Raw genomic sequence first — 19,881 nt, 5'->3', positions numbered from 1 at the left:
ATTTGAGCCTTTAACTAACTCTGATCATGGAATAGATAGATGAAGATGATGCTTCGCTTGCCTTAGTGGAGGTTGTGAACTCAAATTGAGCGCACAGTACGTACAACAGAAAGAGAGATGCGACTTAAGAAGGGTAGAAAAAACTGTTGACATTCTCGGTTCTTTGGAAAGTAAACTCAACTCAAAACAGTCAGGAATTTCTCTACATATCTCTATATCTATTTTTATAAGCCTTGGAAAAATCAGAAAGTTGTTAGAGTGGAGTGATGGTTGTTTAGGCTGAAACAAATATTATTTAGAATGGAAAGTATAGCATCATTTGTCCATTTATTACTTATAAACCAAAATTGATGAGTATTGAATATTTTATATTAAAACACCAAAAATATTTAAAGCCATCAATAATCTCAGATAACATGAAAATTAATTCAATTGAACGATGATCGATGCTTGATCTTTATCTCCTCCTTCATGTAAAGATATAATTATTGCCGTCTTGAGGCAATTTGGTAAATTGCCATTGTGAATAGAAATGTGTCTTAAACCAGCAGACTCTAAAACACATTTAATGTTAGTGCAACGGTACTCGAAGAAGATTTATTTTTGATGTCATTAGTTGTAATGTAAAGTTCTGCTAAAAATACGGGCATAAAGAAGAAATTGTGTAAATTCACATTAGCATCAGGGAGATACGTAAGCCGATCATGAGAAAGAGTTATAGAAATCGTTAAATATTTGGCTACATTCACAAAGTAATTATTAAGGTTATCGATGGAGTAGAGATTGGAGAACCTTTAGTTTTTTGGTCATTCACAATAGACCGGGTCTCTTTCGCAACAATACGAGAATTTGCAAATCTCCCATTATAATAAATACCCTTTGGAGCTTTTGTAGTCTCATGATAATTTTTCTGTATAGTTTTACGTAATTTTGGAAGAAGGCACTGTCCAGAAATTTTCTTGGTTGAGATATATTTATATTAGAAGCTTTTAGGGTAGTTAGAGGATTGACACATTGTAATCCACTCTTTTAGTCTTTGTTTAAAATATATTAGATTCCATTATAAAGACACGCTATATAAATATACCACTATAGTGCCTATGTCGACGATATAATTCTGTGAACTAGATTAAAAATGAAAATATGAAACATCCTATGTTGGAATTGATCGAGAAAACATGAATGAGAAGAAAACGAAATATAGAGTAATAGAAGGGAACTCGCAAAGACAAACAAGCAATTTATCAATGACATTGTGTTGTTCTGAATATATGTAGGCAACAAAACCGAAACTCAATAAGAGCAGGGGAAATAGAGAAGGCAGATCAAAGAAGAAGAAATGGATGGAGGTGGAGAAGGATGTAAGGAATTTGGGTATAGAGAGATGAGAAGAAGAAACGCAGTATTGAAAAAAGAACCATGGCCGACTAATACTACATATATATATCGGGAACGTGGCAAGGAAACACCAAAGAGGATTAACTTCAATATATTTTCCGAGCTTTCGAATACTTATGTATTCATCGTACGGGAATTAAGTAATAAAGATTTCCAGTGATTATTGATATTATTAAACCTTTTTTACGTTGATATAACAGTAATTTCTCCTCATTTTAATAAGCACATTAACCTTGACCTATGAATGACTCAAGTTCTAAATAGAAGTAGACCGATTAAGGCCAATAAAATGTTCAAAATTATTCGGGCTGCGAGTCATTTGATCCACATCAAAAATAACGATACCTTATATTTTAACAGTACATGTAAATTAAATATCTTGAGTCGATTAGGACTAAGAATTTTAGGATGGGTAAAGGAAAATAAATAAAGGATAAAATAAATGTATGCGATTAACTTGTTAATTTTCGTTGACATCAGAGAATAATTATGAAGCGAAAGAGGCACTTTTAAGGAATTATAATTGCATAGGAGCTCTGATTTTGCTAGGAGAGTGGATATGGCAAATTCACTAAACCAAGTCAAGACAGGAAGAGAACTTAAATTAATGAACATTTATTTCTACAACGAACATCAAAAAATAGTGTAACAGAGCTTAGAAATCATTTCAAAACTGTCATTCTTCCACCTCAATCATTAGAAGTAGATTTAAAGAAGCTGAATGGGATTGTAGAAAGTCCGCTAGTGAAACTATACTTGCAATACATATCGGACTTTGGATAATTGGCAGAGAAAAGAAAACAGATATAAGGATAGAATAAGCCGCACTCCTGGATAAAAATGTTCTGATATCTTTAAATGAGTCATTTGACGGTGATTGAAAAATGAGACTGAGAAAATGTCTGGGAGCATGTAGAGACCTAGTTCTTATTCATCAGCAGATTAAGAATCAAAAATTCATCCCAGAAACATCATTCGACATCACTGAATGGCATTTTCGGAATTCATAAAGAATACCTTCATTTTCAGGCTGAAAAAGTGACGTGTAGCTTTTCAAAAACTGTTGTAGATTAGTTAAATGGAATTATCGTGCAGAACTTGAAGTGACCACTACATATTTCTGACTTAAATGCTCCAAAAAGCGTGAAAAATTAAGAGCGTGTTCTTCTCTTTCGAGCACAATTATTATTTTTGTAAATTCGTTCGTAACACTTCTATAATTGTCAAATTTCCTATAATTCAATCATATTTCAGTACCACAAAGTGGTTTCATAAAGATGAAAACGAAACTGTCTCAAAATCTAGCGCACGAGGCTCCGAGAATGAGCCGGAGCCGAAGAAACCACGTCAAAGTCGGTCAATAATGTTTTCTTTCATATTTGACGTAGTATGGTTGGGATTTGTGATCAGACAATGGATTTGTCATCACCCCCACCAAAAATGAAACTAGAATAAACGCCATCGTATTCGCCAGATGCGGCTCCCTGTGACTTGCTCTTTTCCAAATTTAGAATCCGCTTCGGGGCTTTCACTATGAGTGCATTGAAGTCATGAGAAGTGAAGTGCTTAAAGTTTTGAAGACCATCCAAGTCGATGCTCATAACAGTCTGAAGTCTATTTTGAGGGCGATAATTATTTAAAATTGTGAAAATCAATTCCGTACAAACAGTTGTATTTGTCGCATATAATAATGAATATCGTCCTTTAGCATGCTTGTTACTCATCATGTATCACAATTGATACTTTTATATTAATGAGTTCTTTTCTTCAAGGCTCAGTTTTTAAAAATCTATCTAATAGAACCGGCGTTATGGGCGTTTTTTCTTAACAATGCTTCCTTTCTCCCTAAAAACTCATTCAAATAAGTCGACCAAAACATGTAAACTGAAATCAACGCACAAATTTTCGGTGATGTTTTTGTTATATCCCTCAATTTTTTTTATATTCCATTTAGCCTATAGCGGTCGACATACAAACTTACGAACAATTTTTTGAATGCCATCTTTTTTATAATTTTTTTCCTGTGGCTTTATAGTATGAAAGGTGTCTGATATATGATATTAGAGTCTGGAACAATGACACTTTTTTCACTACACCATATAAACCTTTGTTGTGAAGGGATATATTTCCGTATAATCGATATCTACTGATTTAATATGAACAATACCTTTGTTCATATCACATCATTTTACATTGATGTGTCTCAGATATTGCGCAGATAGTTCGAGATTTATCAGCTGATTAGCCCTCACCCTTATCAACAATTGCTGAAGGTGTACTGATTATACAGCATTAACTGTTTTCTTATACATATATTCGAAATAATTCCCTTCACGCTATCATAGTATCTAAGCAAACATCTTTTTATCACCTTAATATAGAAGAAGTGTCTATACTTTCCATAGTTCAAGAAATAAATCAATTGCGTAGTATTTCCAATCGCTGTTATTTTGATTGAAATCTTTATAGGGTTTGTGGACTTAAAAATGACTGCTAAAATCTCGAGCATACGTTCATCGTTTACTAATAGAATACAATCAATTACCTAAATATTTATAAGGTTATCCTTCGACTATTCAATGATATCCCACATAGGAATGAATTTACACTACTTGACAAAAGCTTCTGCCCACCCCATAATCCATTCACAAAATTTAAAAATAAGTTTTCTTCAATATTATCAAGCGAGGGTCCAAACGGTGTCTTCATTGATTATGATTGGAGTTTAGTACCTGTCAGTCCTGTGAGATGCAAGAACGTGCTATGATTTATACCTTTTGGACCAAATTATCTTTTTGTGAACTTCGTATACGAATTGTTTTCGTTCGCGCAAATTTAGATTTGTGAGTTTTAGAATGGTTAAAACCAAGTAACTATCGGTTGAAACTAGTTCATTAATCGCAAGTGTTTATAGTATAGGTGGAAGTCGCCGTCGAATTACAAATACTTCGACTTGAAAAAAAAATGCGTCCGCCACGAGTTTTGGCGATGGGAGCGTTCGGGGCGCCCTCGAAAAACCCCAACCCCAGGGATCTGCCAGTGAAAAAGAGATGACCTTTTAAAAAGAATGGCTGTGAAGAAATCTATTTTAATAGATTACAGTGGGCTAAATAAAATACAAATTGGACGTATCATTGGTGAGTGATAAGTTGAAGTTTGCGAATTTTTGGTCTAAAAAAGTGCGCAGGTCAAAGAAAGGTGACTGGTTAATATTGGATGGATTTGGCCAGTGAAAAATTTATCTTAGAGGATGACAATGATCTCAAGCATTATTCAAAGGTCTGCAAATAAAGAATTGGATAGGAAGAACGTACCGAAAGTATTGATTTGGCCGTTATAGTTGGTCGACTTCTACCGGATTGAATTGTTTTGTGATAAATTGGGCAGGGAAGTTAGACAACAGTGTCTTACTTCCACTTAACATCTTTGGACTAATCTTCCATAATGAACGAAACAAAACAGACGACGATTATTTGTCAAAATTGCTACAGAGGACGCCAAAATTGTAATAATAATAATAAAAGTTGAGAAAAGGTACATCGATGAATAAAAAATTTGAATAATATACTGTAGTATTATCACTACTATATTCTTATCTATATATGTAATATAGATATCCAAAAGGACCGTATTGTTTCTATTTACTGTTTATCAAACAAACTATAGGGTGAGCAAAAAATTTTGAGTAGTAGTGTAGTTTTAAATATTTCTCGTTCCTTGTAATAAAATTTAATTACAGAAATTTATTATTCATGCTTTTATCTTCTGCAAATTGTCGATTTGGTCTTCAAAGTATTGCTCTCTGTTTCTACATAGTAATCCGTCAACGAAAGGTCGGTGGACACATCGACTTATCCCAGATATCATCAAATGGGTCAATCGCCAGCACGGGGAAGTCGAGTACTACATCACCCAGCTCTTGACTGGATAAGGGTGCTACGGGCATACCTGCACAGATTCAAGAGAAGTGACTCCCCAAACAGTCATCATTGCGGCGATGCGACCGAGAATGCGGAGCACGTGTTCTTCCAGTGCCCCTTTTATGAAGAGACACGGGAGGAACTAGAGAGGAACCTGGACCACACCATCAGTCCAGAAAATATAGTGAAGCACATGCTGAGGAGCCAAGCAGCATGGAACAAGGTAGTGGACCTCCGCACCACGAACGAAGAGTAGCAGTAACATCATATAAGAACGTCCCGGCGAAGTAGTATTTACAAAGAGTGCCGCCGGGGAACCACCGTTCCAGGAGCAGGGTTAGAGGTGTTAGGGAAGGTTTAGTGCGGTAAGAATCCCATATAACTCGTCTGGCAGGTAGAAGGTTCATCCAGGCGAGTACCTTTTGAAGGTTCCCCCTTGCACCTCATTAATCTAAACACAAAAAAACATCTATTGACATACGAAGACGCATCATACGAGGCGATACCCTAAAGTAACCGGAATAGCATGGCCATGGGTGGAGCATTTGTAGTACTGAGTTCTGCGTTAGGGCCTGCCTGGCGCAACTTATCGCCAGTTCAGTGCAGCACGGGCCGTTGACCTGCCACATTCTGTTCGTCAATAGTGACCGTTTTTGCTAGTACTGTTTCATTGCTGCTTCTTTTTTTTATGAACAACGTGCCTCTGTGAAATTCTGTTTTCTTCTCGGTAAAAACGCTGCTGAAACTGTTTCAATGTACTACATTCATTATTCTCACAAGAATCACTACCGTTTTGAGTTTCTACGAAAATAATTTCAATCATATGAAAAATTATTAATATATATTTGAATAATATATGAATTGAGTTTAACTCACCTGAAAATCCTAGATAAAAAAGTCCAGCTACTATTATTGAAATTCCTATTAAGATCACAGAAATGAGAATTATTTTTCTCTTTCGCGGAGTACAGCCATGCTCGCTAGCTTCTGGAACTTGTGGTGCTAGCGAAGAACCTCTATAAAAAAACATCTAGTACATAATTCTTATCAAGTTTCATTAAGAATTGAGAATTACGAAATAAATATGAAGATAATATAGCATATCACCGACAGCAACTTCAAATATATGTATGGGAAGAAAACCTGGAGCATATTGATTCCCTAGAATGAAAAAGTATTACTCGTATATACGCTTAGTTCTTCAAATACACCTGCGTTTATTCCATTAATTGAAAACCGTACTTATGTCTTGAGTTAATTCGAAAGTGATAATCAGTACTTTTATTAAAGCTCTACGTATATTCCAATTCAAACAAATCTGCATCCAACGTAATGAAAAAAGTCAAAAAACATCAGGGATGATGATAAGATTAATGGCGCATATGAAAATAATATAGTAATAATAAAACTAAGTTAGGTAGGTGAAGTTTATTATTTCCGTAAACAATTTGGGCATTGAACTTTGAAGAATAATCTTCGTTTATTTGGCTCCTTTTGTTTTTTAGGATAATTCAAAAATATAGACTGGAAGTAGAATACTGCTTTCTGACTTCCCTGTCTTTTTTGTCCCACACAAACTCAATCAGGTTGAAGTTGAGTGACTTTGATGGTCAAATCATTACTTTCGGTACATCCTTCTTTTCCAATTCCTCCAAACACTGTTTGCACAGCTTAACAATGCTCGAAATGGCCAGGACGCATACATTTTTCTTTAATATTTTTTATAGTCGTATTCCTTCAAAATCTGTTCAATTTTCATTAGGTTTCCAGTCGCCTTTTCTCCAGAACATCACCAAACCATCACCGTGCCTCTGCCGTGTTTTACAGTTTGGTTTACACATGGAACTAAAATCCGTTTTTCTCTTGTCCTGCGCACAAACACTCTTCTCATAGACCCAAAAACCTGAAACTTTGATTCATGACTCATATAATAATCTATCCCACTCTTCATGCATTCAATTTGTGAGCTAAAGAACATCAGCTCACTGCATCCTCTTAATTTTATCTTCACGTTTTGAAACAGGTTCTTGATTCAATTTGTAGAAGTACTCAAAGATAGATCTAAAGATTCGTTGATCTGATCTGCTATCTCTGGCCCCGCGAGTAGTAAAACAAATCAAAACTAGAAGTATTCATAATAACAGAACCAAAGCAAGATGTTGTTGAGATGGAAGGACATGGGGAGATAAAAGCAACAGAGGGAATGATGCATAGTAAAAACAAATACCGCACATATGTTCATGTGGATAACGGATGGTTAGAGAGATCAGAATTCAGAGAGAACCGGAAGTATTCTATAGTCTTAAACTCTTTCTAATGCCTATTCTCGTTTTCGATTTCACTTTTGTAGTTCATATCTCAAAAAAAAGGGAAGAATAGCTAGACCATTGAAACGACCAATTTAAATCACATTTTGTTGAAAACCATGAATGGAATTGTGGAAGTTTCTGGTTGGTGGGAAAGCTATTTTTGTGATCTCATAGCTATACGAACTTCGTTAATTATGGCTTAACTTTTTCATTCATTCATTCAATAAATTGTCTGACGAGCCTTTCTATAATAGTTAGCATCATAGACTAACGTTGAATTGAAATCTTCGTCATAAAGTGTAATTGTCAAGGTTGATGTATTAGTATTATAAACTGTGTGTTCATTATGAATATCACCAACGGTTCTAGTTTTTCCAATTTAGTTAACTTTTAGGTTCGAATCCTGAAACTTGGATCGCTTCACAAATTCAAGTCGTTGCAATATAGATCGTATAAAAACCTCTCTCTCATTAGCATATAATTAAGAAAATTCTGGAGCGTCGTCTTCTTGGAGTACATTGAACGGTGATTCCAACATTTCTAAATTTCAATTTCATTTACAGATAAAAAAACATATAAATGCTGCATTGAGATCGCAGAAAAAACTGGAATGATTTTGAAAATCAAACATTTTTATGAACGTTCGTGAATTTACCTGACATCCGTTGTTGTCAGAGTCAAATTCATGTCACATAGTTCCGACAAAGTAATTCCAAGGTCACGTTTTCGTATTATAGCTATGGAGCTATAGAAGAAAATTATTCATTGTTTTATTTGAAAATAATTTGTATGTTTAAGATTAAAGCGATATTTCATTGAGCAATTCCGTTTGTTGTTTAATTTCTTCATTAGGTAACGGACGCAAAAAGACATGGACCAGTCGTATCGTTATTATTTTCTTAGCGATTAAAATCATTTTTGTATGAAATAGATAAATATCAATGTTTCACTCATATTTTGAGGCACAGAGAGAAAGAGTGAAACTCGTTTATTCATAATAAAATTTTTTTTGTTTGGATAAAATATTCTTGATTTCTGATTCTCCAATTTGCGTATCAACGAGAACAGCAACGGTACATTACCAATTATTTTTGGATACAAAATCTTATCATTTCTAAAACCAACTCAAATTATGGATTGGAAATATTTTTCAATTAGCATAATTAATACTACTCACTTATTTTTCAAACTTCGCATATTGTTATTCACACAACACACACACACAAACACACTACAACCTGAAATCTGCTAATGACTAGGTCTGAAATACGTGCTCAATGATTGTTCTATCTTGATGGTAGATATTCTTTGAAGTAAGTAACGTATAATAATTAATGACACATACTAAGATATCACACCAAGAGTCGCGCAAGGGGCACGGGAAGAGTAGACATGAGTGCAATTAAATTTTCAACACCAACAGGAGCAAACGTAACGTTATTCGTTTGGATACAGGGCCAGTACGAATGTATTTAGAAATAACGTGGGAGATTTTATAATAATGTTTTGAATGAAGAATCTTTATTTCAAGTTCATATTCGTATACAGGGTGAGTCTGTAGGAGGGCAGCAAACTCTAGGATTTTCAAGTTAAAGCATATCAACGAATAAACAAATTATCACATAAAAATTTTCTTAATCATAGCGTACTTTCAATAAATGTTCAAAAATACCGACATTTTCTGCTTGGTCTACGACGAGCGTTTGTTGCTCTCCCAATTGATTCATTTCTTTCTTCTTTAATATGGGCTGCAGTATTCTCAATTCGTCTAATTAGTGCATCCCTTGTGTCCACTTTTATTTTGTAGACTTCATTTCGCATCCAGTTCCATAAACAAAAATCTAGTGGTTTGAGGTCTGGAGATCATGCAGGTCAATTAATGGGACCTCCACGACCAATCCAAGTCCTTGGAAAAGTCCTGACGAGCGACTTGTGCTGATAGTACATCTGCATTCTAATATTTACAGGAACATCCTCTAGTAGGCCTTGTAATTCATTTTGTGAAAAATTTAGGTAGTTGTATTCTGTAAGACAATTCTCCAAAATGAAAGGGCCAATTAAATAACTGTCAATCATACCACACCACACGTTTACAGAAAACCGATGTTGAAAATTGTTTTCGAATGTTGCGTGGGGATTCTAGTTCAAAATGTAGCTTCATCCGTAAAGAGTATACTCGAAACAACATGATGATTATTGTTTATCCACCGAAAAAACTCCATACGGTTAGCGTAATCCTCTGGCTGTAGGTGCTGTACTCTCTGTAGGTGATAAGGATATAAGCCTTGTTCGTGGAGTGTGTTTATCATCAATTTTTGTGGAATTCCCAATTGAGCGGCAATTCTCCGTGAGCTAGTACCACGACCAAACCTTGTGTAGCGCGTTCAGATGATATGTTAGCACTGGGAAGCTTACCAGTCTCGCACAAATTGTTAAAAACTGTTAACAAGATATCTTCGGTGTGGAAAACGTTGACGATATTCTTCAGCAGCAGTTGTAGCATTTCCATTACAGAAACCATAACTATATTTGCATATTTTATTGATATTGAATAAATATCTGACAATCACATCAAAAATTAGAAATTAAACGGTCTGTTACTGTCCACTATACACTGACAATGAAAATTTCTTATTAATTTAAACTTAAATCATAAGTATACTCTTTCAAATTCCAATTTATTTAGAAATAATTCAAACCAAACACTAATTCTATGACGTATATTCCAACAATCCAAACAAAATATTGAATAGTTGGAACAAATTATGGAAGTAATTTTAAGTTATAGGTGATCTATTATTTCTTAATTTTTTCATTCTAAAACTTCATGTGCTTTCACAAATAAATGGCTTTTTTAATAGATAATACCATTGAAATTTCAACTCAATTCGACATTTATAGCATTGATAAAGACGGTAATTAGGTCATAATCAGTAATTTCCATTCAAAAAATAAATACATTATATATTAATATTGCTACGAACAAGTGCGCAAAATGGTCCAGCTAGTATGGAATTTTTACAATTCGGTGAATTCGCGATTTTCGGGCGGCGTCTTCCACATTTCTTATAAAGGCGGAGCTCGTTTGATGTTTATGAGTGTAAATAAATACGAAAAACATTACAACATAGACCTAAAAATGAGATAATCCATTCCAGAAGATGAATTTGGAAACTGTGAGAATTAGAAAATTCAAGATGTTCTGTGATACAGATTTGTCAGAAGAATTATCATGAATTTTTGGTTAGAAAACTATAGTTTTAAGAAATATACACTGTTATTAACAAATCACTACTCGAAAAATCAATCTAAAGGATCAATAGATATTTATTTTTGCGTATACGATATTTAGTAGAGTATTTTTACTTGACTGAGGCACAGCCGCACGTCATCTTATGGCACCGTTCATAAATTAATGTAGTGGAAACTAGGAAAGGAATGGTATGTGGCTGTGAGAAGTATGCAATTAGTAGACACTCTGGAAGGTTCTTCTAATATGCTCTAGAATATCTTGAAAGCTCACAGTATCAGAGTACAATTGGATATTGGTGGTGGTATGAAGTGACAGTGTATAAATTAGTGTAATAATTTTTGTTTGTAGTTTGTACAATTTTTATAACGAACACTACCCACGAAAGATGACAATAATAATTTACAGACAGTTCAATTTTCATTCTCTTGATCCAACTGAATTTTATTGACAGAGTTAAAAGCTACTTGTGAGGCTATCATGGAGAAAACAATATCGAAACTCTATAACTCAGAAGAAAGCAATTATTTTGGGTCGATCCGATCCTGTATAGAAATTTTATTAGTATCTCGAGTCACCAGCGTAGGTGCAAGTAATGGTCTCTGCCAATTAACTAATTAAAAACTCAATTATTTAGCAGTTGACTTACGTGCATGTAGTAATATTCCACTTTGTGTTGTTAGGGAATTTTTTTGCTTAATTAATTGTCTTAATTATTCTAGAGATATTCTTATCAGAAATGTCTCTGTAAACTATCTTGTTGAAGTAAAATAAAATTATTGACATTTTGGTTCCACGTACTCATGTATTCCTCTTTTTCAGATGCCGTTTGGCATTTACTAAATTGGAGATTTATGTGTTTTTGCATTTATTACTTTTTCCATTGAGCAGTTGTATTGCGACATCGAGTTGAAGCTACTCTTTTCACGACCTTAAGTAGTAGCTAAAATAGATTCTTTATGCATGCTAACCACGTATTAGAAGATATCATAAACAAGTTTTTGTTGATATGAATGATATTTCACTATTAACGCTGTTCATCACTATTTAATATTAAGAATTTATTATTAAACTAGAGGACTTCGAACTAGCAGCATTGCAATTTTTAGTACTACCATCCTCAAGTAACTACCTCTAACTGCACTTGAGTCCTTGAGTTATCTCAGAGCAGTTATACCTTTCTTCTATATTAGTCAGATTTGTATAACAATATTCAAAAATAACTCCAATCTAATCGTGTTATCTACTTCCCACTTGACCTTCTGTATTATAAAAGTAGGTACATCATCAAAAATATGTTAAAACTGAATTGTTGATTGATTTAAAGTCGTACCATGTTGAAAATATTACTTTTTGTTGTTCTAAGTTTTTTTATACAAGTACGTATTCTCTGATTTCATTTTTTACCATTCAGGTTTTATTCTCAATAAAACAAAAGCCGAAACCTTAATGTTACATCTCTTATACAACAGAATACTTTATTCGTATGCTATTTCAGTTTTCCTGAATTATAATCTCGTTAACCATAATGTGTTTTTGATCGTTTGATCGGCTAAATACCCGGATCTCTACAAACCCTCACTATTTCCATGCATAAAATATTATATAGTAAAATAAGTAGAAACATTGAACAATTGAATAGGGTAAGTTAACTATTTTTTTATTCGTTCAGTTTCCGAAAGATGATTATTGAACTCTGTTCCATTTTATAAAGAGAGAATGTGTAGTTCTATAGAAATTATACAAAAATATAAACTTTGAGATAGAGGATAGTTAAGTTTTTGATACTTCTAGAAGAATAAGGAAACAAGAAAGCTTGACCTGTGGATGGATTTGATAGAGAAATTCTTGAAATCTAATATTCCTTAGCTCACTTATGATTTTAAAGCTCCAGACATGGATCTGAAAGAATTCTCAGATAAATGCTTGCAGCAAATGAACTTAAAAGAAACTATCAACTTGATGAACCAAGTTGTAGAGAAATGGTAACAATTAATCAATACAAGAGATATAATAAATGCCTGGTTTATGTACAAATAATCGATAGACAACATTTATTTCCACGAATTTGTATAACAAGTTTATCCAAAAGATAACAATAACATTTTGTCTATTGGCTCAGCTCAGTAAGCGATTTATGACTCCTTGCTTGTTTGGAAGTCGATTTACAGGTTCACACCCCTCGTTACCGTCTTGCTTTTCTTCGGAATTATGGTGGCGGAGCCAAGTGTCATCTACTGTTGTAACAAGATGCACAAATGTTATTAAGAGTCGATTGAGCATTTGAGATTTTCTTCGGGTATTAGCGACGCATTTCGCATTGATCTTCCTATAGCTGATGGCTTCCACCAAAATATTTCTTTAAGTACCTAATAAAATGCTGTATTTTCGCTTTGTTCAGATTACAATTGTATCACCATTTCCAATGTACATCTTTCAACTTTTCAAATTCAAGGTTAAATCCCTTATATAATTTATATTAACCCCAAACAGCTTCTTTTTTATTCTTGATCGACCTAATTAATGTTTATTACAGATATTTTGTGAAGATATTGATGTAACTTTGCCAAATGGTAAAATCCGTGGATTGAAAGTAACGCCTGTGGTTACTAATCTTACTTATTACTCATTTTTGGGAATTCCGTTTGCCGCGCCACCTATTGGAAACCTTCGATTTAAAGTAAAAATATCAATAATCACTCATAATTATAATTATTATTTGAGAAAATACATGAATTTCAGCCCCCTCAACCTGTTGAAAATTGGGAAGGTACCCTAATAGCCGATAATAACGATGCTTTATGTTATCAAGTGGGTAAAAAAACAGAACATGCTTCGGAAGACTGTTTGTACCTAAATGTTTATACTCCAGTTGTAAGTGAATGTACATATTTTTTTATTCTGATAACTAAGCAGGATAAATTATTAGGTCCCCTCAACTTCCTCCAGCTTGCCGGTTTTAGTCTTCATATATGGGGGAACTTTCAGACGAGGCCGTTCTTTTCCAGGTTATAAATCTCCTGCCTTTCTAATGAAGGAAAATGTAGTGGTTGTTACATTTAACTACAGGGTAGGACCGTTCGGTGAGTATTTTGTTTTAAATACGAGCTAGAGGCTTAAATTGAGACCGCGTCTTTTTGAATTGTGGCTATGAACGGAGAAAGAGAGAGAGAGAGGCGTAAGTTTATGCTACGAAAAGCGTAGCGTTAATATAATTCCAGTAAAGCTTGTATATATCTATCTCCAAATTTAACGTCTGACATTTGTAGGATTCTTATCTACAGAAGATGAAGTTATTCCTGGAAATATGGGATTAAAAGATCAACAATTCGCTCTAAAATGGGTTCAGCAAAATATTAATCTTTTTGGTGGAGATCCAAGGCAAGTAACTCTGATGGGTCAAAGTGCTGGATCAGCTTCTGTCACCTATCAACTTTTAAGTCCGGGATCAGCAGGTTTGTCAAAAAGGAAGAATAACTTCCATATCATCATTTCACTATTTATATTTAAAATATCATCATGTTTTGCCACGTGTACTTTATTCTATATCAAGTCAGTTCTGCTAGGTGAGGTGAGAATGTCAACAAGGTTTAGAGGAAATACTAATATTAATATATCAAATTTGAGAATGATTTGTAGAATTCAAAATGAAAATTCATTGATATTTTTGAAGAATAGTATTCTTACTTACCAAATACACTTTGGTAAACATACTTCGAATAAAGTAGAAACGGTTTAGGTGATTGTAGATTCTTTGAGGAGTGAATTCGGCTTTTCAGTCATTTTGCATTTAGGAGACATTTTGTGCAGAGTTGATGTTCTGTTATATCTATGGCTTGTTCGTTTGGGTACTAACAATTTTGTGATGATTTATCTTGATTTAAGGATTTTCGTTTAAAAATAGATAAAATCTTGACGCTCCGAGCTACTTTCGTATTTATTAAAATATTTTATTTTGCGCTCGGTAAACCTTGGTTTAATATTGATTCATCACAATACATGTGTGCAATAATTCTTCATACAGATTTATTAATTTTTATATACAGTTTGATTGCAAAAAGATAATAGTAATAGTACTTGTAGCGATTTTATAGTACTAGCATTCTCAAAAACAAATCTTTATGATTAATCGCCAATACGTGACGTCTTTGACCAAATCCTACCATTCTCTAGATACCGTGCCAGTGCCCATTTGGATTCAAAATAGCGGCAGAATTACGTAAACTATCATTATTAAACAATAATTGAACCTGTCTCTAGATTTTTGTACAAGCATTCTCTCATTATTTTATTTTGAAACTGTTTTTCATTTGCATAAAAAAGATAATCGATTCAGGTAGAATTTAACCAGGTATTTGGAACTGATTTTCGTCGACATTGTTGTATCTTTAAGAGTAGCAGTAGCATTTTGGATTTTAACTCGCTACTACCAAACTCCCTGTGTATATAAAACTAATTCAAATCACGTTATATTCCGTCTAATCAGACAAACAAACAAAAAATGTAAAAGCTTTTAATCTGACACATTCTTTCTCAAGAAAGTAATAAAACATCTTATGGAAAATTATCTTGAGTCTGATCTTGACAATCAAAATTCATTGTATCCTACACTTCTAAAGTGTCATCCTAACATAAATAGAGAGCTGTAAGCTTTCCCCAGGTCGAATGATAATTATCAATTGAAATTCAAAACGAATTTGCACTATTATTTTGATAGAATTATTATTCTAACCCAGCTTTGTCGTTCCAGGTTTATTTAGAGCAGCTATCGGAAATAGCGGTTCGGCATTATGCACATGGGCTTTCCAAAGGAACGCTGCAGATATTGCTTATGGAATCGCAGCTGAAATCGATCCAACTTTTGAAAGAAATAGAACGTCCGAAGAACTATTGAATTTCTTATCGAACGTCCCTGCGTCTGCCATTGAAGATACCGCAGACAAATATAATGTTGGTAACAAAACTGTTTGTATTATAATCAAATTTTAATATACGATACTTTGGTCTTTAAGGCATTCGCTCCAGTTATAGAAGTTCCTCATGTCGGGGCTCTTATATCTGATCTAATGTATAGAAACGCAGAGAACGGCAGCTTCAATAAAGTTCCAGTTTTGATGGGTTTTAATTCCGAGGAAGCTTTGATGATGGCAGAAAGTAATTAAAATATATAAAATTATTATATTGTATTAAATATCTTCATGTATTCTTATATGAAAAAAATTTTTTTCAAACTAATAGAATTGAAATCGAAACTATAAGAAGTATAAACATTATTATTTCAGAAACGGGTTCATGGAGGTCATATGTTCGACAATATGATAAAGATCTTCGTACATTAGTTGATGATGACATGTATATCACTGATAGCGACAAAAAATTATTGGTAGGAAAAGAGATCAAGAAAATCTATTTGAATGATACCGACATGTTTGCTGATAAACTTGGAGAATCTGTACAGGTATAAATTAATGATATTATCAATTCTGTTTTATTGGAAGGGAATCAAGTGACAGCCTTATAATAAAAAAACTCATTCTCAACAGTTGGGCTTCGAAGGGTTTTTGATTATTATAAATTGAGAGATGGAGAGGAATGGAGCATGACTACGACCTGATCAACCCGACCAGTTTCATGGTCAAATTAATCCGATCATAGTTTCCCGAAAGTCCTGTACCCATACTCTGACTTCTATGTTCACCAGCTGTATACTTTAAGTTATTTGAAGGAATTCAAGTTACTCTGGAATGACCAGGATGGAGTGATGTTTTGTCCAGTGATTAAATAATAAATAAAGTGTTTGCATTGAAGTTGAGGAGATATTTTATAACATTTTCGATGATTTGATTCGTTCAATAGAAATTATTTGATAGTCGAAGTATCAGTGTATATATGTTAGTATTTTGTAGCTATTACTCAAGCAGAGAGTGAAAAAAATAAAATTATATATACAATTTTGTTCAATTTCTAGTATTTTGGTGACAACAGATTTATCAGGCCAATTATAAAGTTCGCAGAATTGATACGTCATCATGTTGATTTATACTTCTACCAATTTTCTTACCATGGTCCCTTGGGTGGCAATAGTGTAGAAATACCAGGTAAAGTATCAGCATACATTTTTTTCAATTGATTATTCGTAGAACTTTTCATATGCTTTTGATGATAAGAGTCTTATTTTAAGTTTAAGCGTAGAGTTAATATTAACGAGACAGAGAGAGCGACATGAAAGTGAAATTATTGTACTGTTGAATTAGAGACAAAAAGCTATCAAATCATCACCATAAGGAAGTGGGAGAACAAGAGCAATCGAGATTTCTTTCGTAATCCACTAACTGGCTTGAGAATGTCCTTTCATAGAACAAAGACACGCTAAAGAGAGTAAGTGGTAAGCTCACTGGACATTGTTCGGTGAACTACCATCTGAAGAACATCGAAGAAACTTCCGAGAACTCTTGTCGCTTTAGTAAGGAACCAAGGGAAGCTTTCTGAAGCTATCACACAGGTAGCTTACTTCTCAAAGTCGTTGATGCCTAACTGGTGAACAGTCCGGGTACAAAATAGATAAAAAGATCAAAGTGTTTTTGAAGTAAATTCATGACCTTACGCCCTATCTCATCTAATTTAGCATACAACACTTTTTTTATTCTGTAATCTAAGGACCATAACTAAAATCAATTTTAATAATTATGAATGCCAAAAAAAGGTTAAAGATAGAATAGAAGTCTTAGAAAATGATTGGAATCTTGCAATATGTTATAAAAATAAGTTTCTTCAAATAAACGATAACTGTTATGTAATTTACTTCATTTTGAATCAATAACACAACCTCAAAAGTCTATTATTGTTTTGAGAAATTTTTTTTTGTGAATTTATTGATGAATTCCCGAAATCACGAATATAATAACAATTTTATTAATAAACTAGAGAAAATTCAAGAGATCTTTATGATTCAACAGTATATTAAATGAAGCGCACCGAGTTAATAAGGTCCATCGATGACGAGTAAGCCTCGACCTCGGAAAATTCATAGAAAATAAGCATACTGGTTTATAATAGTTGGCTCGGATCCTCTTCAACAAGCACCCATAACTCCCTCTTTCTATATTATTAACTCTAACACGATTGCTTTGAGCATACTAAAAATGTTTATCTTTCGTTGTCCTATCACAGAAAGGAGCCGTTAAATTGAATTAGAATTATAAATTTCACCTAAATAGGTATTTCAATATTACGAAATTGGGATTTATGGAAACGTTGGTGATTAAACACTCTGTTTACGTTACTTCTACGCAAACACTCACAATTACACTGTCTGACTTTAGCTTATATAACCAAGTTGTCGTCTTCAGAGTATTCAGAAGATTAATCGTATCGTTAGCAGTGAGCTCAGCCTTTTTATCATTGATATTTATCTCGATTTTACAAATGTGATCTATTTCTAAAAGTATTTTTCTTTTTGTATTTGATTCTGGGCAATGAAATGTAGGATGTACAGAGTTAAAGAACTAAAACTAAATGACTAAATGAAATACTGAAATAGAAAAACCACGAAAAATGAAAATCTACAATGCAATGATTAGAAGTATGTTTGTATATGGATCAGAAACGTGGAGAATAGAAGAACAACTGATGAAATGGACGCCTTAAAAAGAACAAATAGACCGTGAATATCAAATCGAGGCAGAAACTTAAAGAAAAGTCGAAACGTCGAAATTTATCTTTCTTTTATAAACTATCAAAAAAAAAAAACTAATTTTGAAACATGAAGAGACCTAAAATCAAGAACATTTAGATGTATTAATATATCAAAATGTCTAAGAAATAAGAAATCGAAGAAATTTATATATAGATAGACCTTTCGAAATGTTTACGCTTCTAAATGATTTCAGGTCTTCCCTGTTTTAAAATTAGTTTTTTCTTAATAAATTTTTCCATTTATCAACATATTTTGCTAGGAATTTATGAACTTCCAAACTTATGACTTATTCTAATATCATATTTGTTAAAATAATTTGAGAGCTCTTATAAAAGTCCTTGTATATATGATAAGAGAACTTGGTTGATTGATTGGATTGATTAAAGTATTTGTTTATCTTTCACTTGAATATGTTATTCATCATTTTTTTGAAATAATGATTTTCTCTGTATGCATTTTCTGCTTTCACAATATCATAATATAAATGCAGAAATTTATAGTATCAAAATATATATGTTGTCATAATGGCATAAATTTTTTATCAATTCTCTATCAAATATTAATTTTTTTTCTCATAGGAATTGGCAAAGTCGCTCACGCAGAAGACCAAAACTATTTTTGGGTAGTTCACGATAACTACGATTCATTTCCCGACACAGATATTAAAACATTGCAACGATACGTCACGCTTTTAACCAATTTTGTTAAATATCTGTAAGTAGTTTAAGTTATTTATTCACGATATTAAATTTATCACATATTCCAAATGACTAAGACGTGAAACTAACCTACGAATTTTATTAATCGATAAAATACCAGTGAAATTTAGAGTTTGAATACAATTGTTTCTTACAAAAAAATACATATTTGTATTTTTAGGAACCCCACTCCAATAGCTGACGATTTATTGCAAAATATCACATGGCCAAAAGCAACTGAGAATGATTACTTATATTTGGATATTGATACGAATTTGAGTATACAAACAAATCCCAGGAACTTTTCTTATAGTAAATGGGTGGATATATATGAAGAAAACGCAGCTAAACCGTTTATATCTTATTAGTATTTAGAAATAAACGACTTTTAACTCAATTTAGTTTTTTCCCAAATTTTAACCCAATTATAAACATTTTACAAAAAAGTATTGTCGAGTAGTTTCGGCATTTTCTATTTGAAAGATATAATTTGAAAAAAAGAAACTACAAGACTAAAAATAAACTTAAAGAGATTCCTAATTCCTACTTTGAACTAAGTAGTTAGAGAAAATTCTTAGGTATGCAAATTAATTTGGAAATACTCATTTAT

General features: G+C 33.1%; 2 protein-coding genes across 2 annotated transcripts in view; one reads left to right on the top strand and one right to left on the bottom strand.

The window, feature by feature from the left end:
• LOC130896895 (neprilysin-2-like) overlaps positions 1-9,027 on the bottom strand; it is a 28,719-nt gene extending 19,692 nt beyond the window's left edge. The window contains exons 1-2 of the mRNA XM_057805262.1: positions 8,805-9,027; positions 6,195-6,334 (exon numbers count right to left, since the gene is read on the bottom strand). Of these exons, the coding sequence (XP_057661245.1) occupies positions 6,195-6,334; positions 8,805-8,824 (160 nt within the window). The 5' untranslated portion in view covers positions 8,825-9,027. The remainder of the gene's footprint in view (positions 1-6,194; positions 6,335-8,804) is intronic.
• Positions 9,028-12,159: 3,132 nt separating this feature from the next.
• Positions 12,160-19,668, top strand: LOC130896896 (juvenile hormone esterase-like). Its single transcript, XM_057805265.1, has 11 exons — positions 12,160-12,256; positions 13,414-13,557; positions 13,620-13,751; positions 13,807-13,960; positions 14,147-14,332; positions 15,628-15,827; positions 15,890-16,031; positions 16,160-16,335; positions 16,846-16,975; positions 19,152-19,287; positions 19,453-19,668. The coding sequence occupies exons 1-11, from the start codon at positions 12,212-12,214 to the stop codon at positions 19,637-19,639; spliced, it is 1,632 nt and encodes a 543-aa protein (XP_057661248.1). The 5' UTR covers positions 12,160-12,211; the 3' UTR covers positions 19,640-19,668.
• The last annotated feature ends 213 nt before the right edge of the window (positions 19,669-19,881 follow it).

The sequence above is a fragment of the Diorhabda carinulata genome, chromosome 7 (genome assembly GCF_026250575.1).
Source record: "Diorhabda carinulata isolate Delta chromosome 7, icDioCari1.1, whole genome shotgun sequence".
NCBI classification, from domain to species: domain Eukaryota; kingdom Metazoa; phylum Arthropoda; class Insecta; order Coleoptera; family Chrysomelidae; genus Diorhabda; species Diorhabda carinulata.
Note: the sequence above shows the minus strand (reverse complement) of the source record. Positions and strands in the feature narration are given on the sequence as shown.

Coding starts and splice junctions, on each gene's coding strand:
- LOC130896896 (XM_057805265.1), top strand. CDS start 12,212: ATGTTGAAAATATTACTTTTTGTTGTTCTAAGTTTTTTTATACAA. Junction 15,828..15,889: donor ATACCGCAGACAAATATAAT/GTTGGTAACAAA, acceptor TTGGTCTTTAAG/GCATTCGCTCCAGTTATAGA. Junction 16,032..16,159: donor AGCTTTGATGATGGCAGAAA/GTAATTAAAATA, acceptor TTATTATTTCAG/AAACGGGTTCATGGAGGTCA.